The 7,839-nt window shown below is 43.3% G+C and overlaps 1 protein-coding gene across 1 annotated transcript; it reads left to right on the forward strand.

The window, feature by feature from the left end:
* Positions 1-2,075: 2,075 nt before the first annotated feature.
* LOC112071151 (tubulin beta-4B chain) lies at positions 2,076-4,985 on the forward strand. The gene is made up of 4 exons (XM_024138614.2): positions 2,076-2,216; positions 2,921-3,029; positions 3,416-3,526; positions 3,627-4,985. Exons 1-4 carry the CDS (start codon positions 2,160-2,162, stop codon positions 4,682-4,684), a joined length of 1,335 nt encoding a protein of 444 aa, XP_023994382.2. The 5' UTR covers positions 2,076-2,159; the 3' UTR covers positions 4,685-4,985.
* Positions 4,986-7,839: the final 2,854 nt, after the last annotated feature.

The following is a 7,839-nucleotide window of genomic DNA, read 5'->3' on the forward strand; positions in this document are numbered from 1 at the left end:
AGTCAAGGGTCGGTAGGATAGTCAGTTTTACGAGGGTATGTTTGGCAGCATGAGTGAATGATGCTTTGTTGCGAAATAGGAAGCCGATTCTAGATTTAATTTTGGATTGAAGATGCTTAATATGAGTCTGGAAGGAGAGTTTACAGTCTAACCAGACACCTAGGTATTTGTAGTTGTCCACATATTCTAAGTCAGAACCGTCCAGAGTAGTGATGCTAGGCGGGCGGGCAGCGATCGGTTGAAGAGCATGCATTTAGTTTTACTTGCATTTAAGAGCAGTTGGAGGCCACGGAAGGAGAGTTGTATTGCATTGAAGCTCGTCTGGAGGTTAGTTAACAGTGTCCAAAGAAGGGCCAGAAGTATACAAAATGGTGTCGTCTGGGTAGAGGTGGATCAGAGAATCACCAGCCGCAAGAGCGACATCATTGATGTATACACAAAAAAGAGCCTTCCCGAGAATTGAACCCTGTGGCACCCCCATAGAGACTGCCAGAGGTCCGAACAACAGGCCCTCCGATTTGACACACTGCACTCTATCAGAGAAGTAGTTGGTAAACCAGGCGAGGCAGTCATTTGAGAAACCAAGGCTGTTGAGTCTGCCGATAAAAATGCGGTGATTGACAGAGTCGAAAGCCTTGGCCAGGTCGATGAATACGGCTGCACAGTATTGTCTTTTGTCGATGGCGGTTATGATATCGTTTAGAACCTTGAGCGTGGCTGAGGTGCACCCATGACCAGCTCAAAAACCAGATTGCATAGCAGAGAAGGTACGATGGGATTCAAAATGGTCGGTGATCTGTTTGTTAACTTGGCTTCGAAGACCTTAGAAAGGCAGGGTAGGATAGATATAGGTCTGTAACAGTTTGGGTCTAGAGTGTCGGGGATGACCGCGGAAGCTTTCCAATCTTTGGGGATCTCAGACGATACAAAATAAAGGTATTACCTAGCAGCCAACCTGCTTGCACCAATCCCATGTAATTACAGTAAAATACTGTGAAATACAAACACAATCTCCCCTCAGTAAATGTCATTAATTAATTATGATTACAGTAGCATTTACTTTTTTAGAGTATAATACACTAAATTCTATGGTATTGTACCATGTGTCAATACACAGTACTTATTTTGACACTGTATTTAAATTGCAGTAGTTCTACTACAATATGAAATACATTAACTTACTTACCCCTAGCTGCCTGTAAATTACTGTGAATGTTACAGCAACACCTTTACAGTGTACACAACATCAATGCCAAACCAGGTTTCTTCCTGTGAAGCCTGTGTAAATTGTTGGATTTACATAATGGGAGGGGGCTTCACAGGAGGGACTACCTTTTTGATCACACTGGCAGGGTGTTTCTCTTGACCACAGTCGGTTTCAGAATATTGATTTAATAATAGCCTACTACCATCCACCTCAATCTACAGTATGGTATTTTAAATATGTATTTTTTTGGTTGGTGCCAATATATCATTAGTCCACAGTGTGTGGTTTGTATCTTGTGCTTCACCACTCGTGATTGTGACCACTGTGTTACTGGGGAAAATCTCTTGTGTACATCATTAGTGGGTTGATGACAATGATACCTTCAGCTCACTTACGAGAGTCTATTTTACTGTAGGATGCCTGCAGCTATCACTACACCACTCAGTCAGTAGGGTCGGGTGACTGCGCATCACTACACCACTCAGTCAGTAGGGTCGGGTGACTGCGCATCACTACACCACTCAGTCAGTAGGGTCAAGGTGACTGCGCATCACTACACCACTCAGTCAGTAGGGTCGGGGACTGCGCATCACTACACCACTCAGTCAGTAGGGTCGGGTGACTGCGCATCACAACACTCAGTTAGTAGGGTCGGGTGACTGCGCATCTCTACACCACTCAGTTAGTAGGGTCGGGTGACTGGCATCACTGGAACACTCATTGATGAATACTTCCAAATAACAGCATCCTATCCGCTCTCTCCACGAGCTTAGGATCCCTCCTCTCCTCCGGTCTTTGGTTACCATGGGGATGACGCCCACCGATTCGGCCCAGTAGTTGAAGGAGAGGCGGGCCCATCAAGCAGTCAGCTGAGGAAGAAGAGAAGAAGCGTCCTCCGGGCCAAATCTCGACTGCGGTCTCCTCACTGCCAACGCCCGTCCATCCATCCATAATGCGAGAAATAGTGCATCTGCAAGCCGGCCAGTGCGGTAACCAGATCGGAGCCAAGGTATCATTGTTGACTCCTTTGTATTTTACCAAGAAAATAGATTGCTTCATGTGAATGATTGCAGGCAAGCTAGATAAGCCTCTTTTTTTTACCTCTGCGTAGCAAAATGAAGAAATACCGCTGATAATCCACCCATAAGACTTGTAGAGAAAGCTGGTGCAGGACTGTGTGCATTATCGATTGGCTATAATATAACATGCATGAATAATGCATGGTAATTCCGTGCACAAAATAAATATGTGTATAAGAGAAATAGGCTAAACAATAGCTATATCCGATTAATATCAGTTTGAATCACTGTTGCATATGAAATGGGCAGATTTGTTATTGTTGCTGCTGACTCATTCCCAATGGTTATTTGGGGTCCCTAAATGGACCTGCGGTGGAAGGGAGAGATAACGGTACGAGAATACCTTCCTCTCCTCTCTTTTATGACACAACATATTCAACCTGATTAATATTTAGATCGAAATGGAATTTTAATGCTTAATTTAAATCATTTAGAGGCTTACATAATTATGTAAAGGGAATATTTAATGCAAGTCATGCTATTTGTGTTTCTCACAAAAAGGTAAATGTCCATTCAACAGAAAAGACATTGAATTATATCTATTTATATTGTATATTCTAACTTGCATTTTAAATGGATGCTTCTGTGTATTGCTATTGACGTGCATCTCAACTCCTCTCTCTCGCTGTCTCAGTTCTGGGAGGTGATCAGTGATGAGCATGGCATCGACCCAACTGGCACCTACCATGGAGACAGCGACCTGCAGCTAGACAGGATCAATGTGTACTACAATGAGGCCTCAGGTACAGTATGCACATTATATAGCATTGCATACTTAAACCACAATGTCTCCAATTATTTAAACATGCACAATTAAATAAACTGCTGATTTAATTAGGAAAAATGAACTGACTACACTTATACAAACAAATAATACATACATAAAACATGTACAGCAATAATAGTTTCAGTATGCCCAACATTTCCCTATTTTTATTTTATGTACATGTTCTTATTCATTCCTTTACACTTGTGTAGTTGTTGTGAAATTGTTAGATTGCTTGTTAGATATTACTGCATGGTCGGAACTAGAAGCACAAGCATTTCGCTACACTCGCATTAACATCTGCTAACCATGTGTATGTGACAAATAACATTTGATTTAATTTTGATTCATTTCATTTTTCAGGTGGGAAGTATGTCCCCCGTGCCATTCTGGTGGATCTGGAGCCGGGCACCATGGACTCTGTCAGGTCTGGCCCCTTCGGACAGATCTTCAGGCCAGACAACTTTGTCTTTGGTGAGTGGTTGGTGTGTTSAGTGCAGATATGAGATTTGGTGGTAGYCTACTTCTAAAATCTTGTCCAGGAAATAATGGGTMATYACACTTCTGTCTGCAGGCCAGAGTGGAGCTGGAAACAACTGGGCCAAGGGCCACTACACAGAGGGAGCAGAGCTGGTAGACTCTGTCATGGATGTAGTGAGGAAGGAGGCAGAGAGCTGTGACTGCCTCCAGGGCTTCCAGCTCACCCACTCCCTGGGTGGGGGTACTGGCTCTGGCATGGGCACCCTGCTCATCAGCAAGATCCGCGAGGAGTACCCTGACCGCATCATGAACACCTTCAGCGTGGTGCCCTCTCCCAAAGTGTCCGACACAGTGGTGGAGCCCTACAACGCCACCCTCTCTGTGCATCAGCTGGTGGAGAACACAGATGAGACCTTCTGCATCGACAACGAAGCCCTCTACGACATCTGCTTCCGCACTCTCAAGCTCACCACACCCACCTATGGAGACCTCAACCACCTGGTGTCAGCCACCATGAGTGGAGTGACCACCTGCCTTCGTTTCCCTGGCCAGCTCAACGCCGACCTCCGCAAACTGGCTGTCAACATGGTGCCCTTCCCCCGCCTGCACTTCTTCATGCCCGGCTTCGCCCCCCTCACCAGRAGGGGGAGCCAGCAGTACCGCGCCCTGTCCGTGCCTGAGCTCACCCAGCAGATGTTCGACTCCAAGAACATGATGGCGGCCTGRGACCCTCGTCACGGCCGTTACCTCACCGTGGCCGCCATCTTCCGTGGCCGCATGTCCATGAAGGAGGTGGACGAGCAGATGCTCAACGTCCAGAACAAGAACAGCAGCTACTTTGTGGAATGGATCCCCAACAACGTGAAGACAGCTGTCTGCGACATCCCACCCCGCGGCCTCAAGATGTCTGCCACCTTCATCGGCAACAGCACAGCCATCCAGGAGCTGTTCAAGCGTATCTCTGAGCAGTTCACTGCCATGTTCCGTCGTAAGGCCTTCCTTCACTGGTACACCGGAGAGGGTATGGATGAGATGGAGTTCACTGAGGCTGAGAGCAACATGAATGACCTGGTGTCTGAGTACCAGCAGTACCAAGATGCCACCGCTGAGGAGGGCGAGTTTGAAGAGGAGGGAGAAGAGGAAGCCGCCTAAACCATTCAGTCACTCAACTACCAAACAGTCTATCACTCCCCTCCGTCCTGTCCCCAACTCCATCCCTTCATCCTTACCATCTGCTTTCTCTCAAGAAGGCAGATGTTCCTAAATGAATTGAATGTTTTTCCACATTAGACAGTGATCTTACCAGATAGTAGTAAACTTTTGACATTATTTTGTTGTTGTATGTTGGAAATCCACTGAATTGTTTCCATTTTCCTACATTCATCTCATCATTGGTTTGCGGAATTAAAAGCAAGTGATTTTAGAGTTCAAATTAAATTGGTACTTACTCTTATGTTTTTATTGTTTTTATTTGATGGGTGTTACAAATAATTAATATGGTCTTATATAGACTTGATTACTGTACCACATGACATTTAAATGACACACTGGGTTGAAGTCAGCATGTACAATTACAGTATGTTCACATACTGTAAGTTATCAGAATTTGAAGCCCAAAATGTCAAAGGTAAAAGCAGATTTACAAACCAGAAAAAGCCAACCACAGTTGGAAACTGGGTTTGTGAGGGAGCATTAACTATAGGCTGAAGACAAACTGCACTGCCCACTATGGGTTCATGACAATGAGTTAGTAGCAATAAACTCTTTATTGGAATGCATTCCTAGAATGTAACAACAGGCAAAATGAGACTGACGTATAGTGACTGTTAAAGACAGAAAGACTTGGCCGCATTGTTTTCAGCAGTCATCACTTCCCAGCTCCTGCAGTCAGTTGCCGCTGGCTAATAATTCTGACTGAAGCTATTTTGTCAATCACAGCTTCACCGAAAGCTGACTAGTAAGGTCTGCATGCTGAGCAAGTGCGTTATTTCTCATACACTTCACACTCACCATTTTAGGGATGTTTGATACATGATGTCAGCTGATACGATGCTCTGTCTTCTGCTTTTCCCCTCTCGTTAATTCCTCATAGAAGTCTGGTTGTGTTTTCACAAGAGAGAGAGAGACAGAAGCAAGTCTTGACATCATCTGATCAAAGTCCAGCACTGATTATGCAAAGAAAATCTACTGAGGTGGCCAATTCTAAAAATGACTATTAGTATTTATTTAACATGTAGGCTACAATAGATAAATATGTCATGACATTGTGTAACAACTCTACATGATGAGAATTGAATCCCATCATAGGCTTTTCAAATTACAAACAGCGTACTGGTAAGAACACACATAGAATATATGATCTAATGTAGTATTACATTTCAGCCAATGTTAAATTAATGTAACAATTCTGAAATACTACAATACAATTATTCAAATGTAAACAATCATTCATTTTGTGCTTAAATATGATTAATAATGACATAATTATTTGTTCTGCACACAGTATCCGCAAACAGCGAATATCCCACTGGGAGAAATGTTTTCTAGATAATATTAGCTTACAGTGTCAWTATCTGTAAAGCTGGATACAGGACTGATACAGGACTGATTCAGTAGTGAGACATGTATTGAGGTAAGTAATCAGTGTAAAAATCTAGACAATGAAATGCTTTTCTGACAATCAATAGTGGTTAAACAAATATTATTGCACGCTATACATTTAAGTAATCTATAAAAAAAATTATACAAACATTTACATTACATTACAATATCATTTTTTGCATGTATCAAGGTAGCACAGGTAACAGCAGTCTGCTTACGATTTTAGCAGTTAGACTGTATCCAGTCTTTTAGTAGCTGTTGAGAGTGCCAAATTGCCTAGACAGAGGACTGAAATACTCAGACTGAAATGTATTTACCAAAGACGAGTATGAGCAGGGACTGAATACTGGTCTTCTTCCATCTAGTGCAGGTGATGGTTTGTTTCCTCTTCCAGTATGACCATTTGAATGATTGTGTACATGTCTATCCCATTCAYATATGCCAGTGCTATTAAATAACACATCATAGAGAAAGCAGTCAGAGCCTCATGGACCTCAGTTCTAGTTGTTCTAGTTACAGGCTGTGGTATTTGTAGTAGCTATCCCTACGTCTGTGTCCGGGTTCTGTACTAGCACTAGTCCATGTGCTTGCAGTACGTACAGTACACAGTGCCTGGGCCCTCCTCTTCCAGGGCTAGGTGCTGTGTACCTCTCGWCCCATCCTGTATCTGTCAACGTTGTGTCATGACCCTCTAATATCTAGGTAATCATCAGCTCTTTAGGTGGAGCTTCTACAGTCYTCAGGATTTTGCTGTTGCTTGGATGTACAGGACAGGTGTTGAGAGACATCTGAGAGGCTCAGATGAGTCTCTCCTCCTTGGGCAGTTTGAGTGCGTCTGGTGTCTCAACACTGCTGGCCCCCGTCTGCTCCTCAGCACTGGGCCGGTACYTCCCCTCCGTCTGCCTCTTCTTCCTCACCACGCAGAAAAGCCACACTAGCACAGCAGATGCTATGGCCAGCAGCCCCAGTATAACAGTCGGGGCCACAATAGCTGCAATGTTGGGTCCCTAGATGCAGAACAACACAGGGGTAGTAGTCATTCTCACAAATAAAGCTCTGGATACTTCTGGTTTAAGTTCCTCTAACAAKAACAYAGATAAAGATAGCAGCAGTTTACTCACTGGGGCAGTTGTGTTAGAGGGTAGACTATTAGTTGTGTTGTCCCCTGTAGAAAACATTAAAGATTACCACTCAGGTCATTGTAATAGTTTGCTACAAGAATACAAATAGACCCTCTCTTTGATCAATGTAGCATAACACAATAGGTTTGAACAATGTGTAAAAACAGGTCATTTTAAAATGACACACTGTATACCAAGTGCAGGTGATAGAAATGACACGTGTGGTGCTCTGAGGCAACAACCTACATGTCCACACATGACCACATACCAGAACAACATGCAAATGTAAAAGCATGTATATGAGTATTGTTTGTATTATTTTTTAGTTGTCTTGTTTGTATATCGTTGTATTTTCAATTTGTGACTGTATCAGTGTTTTGTTACTTTTCATGTTTTGTGTTTTTTTGTGGACCCCAGGAAGAGTAGCTGCAGCTTCTGCAAAAGCTAATGGGGATCATAATAAACAAATAAGCAAAAGTTTTAACACATCAAGTTACTTAAATACAGTTAAGAGTAATTTATTTACAGCCTAGGGGGAGGGGGAAACAAAACAGAAAGGTGGAAGTTGATGTCATTTTTAGATTG

Source organism: Salvelinus sp. IW2-2015, unplaced genomic scaffold (assembly GCF_002910315.2).
Source record: "Salvelinus sp. IW2-2015 unplaced genomic scaffold, ASM291031v2 Un_scaffold1532, whole genome shotgun sequence".
In the NCBI taxonomy this organism is placed as follows: domain Eukaryota; kingdom Metazoa; phylum Chordata; class Actinopteri; order Salmoniformes; family Salmonidae; genus Salvelinus; species Salvelinus sp. IW2-2015.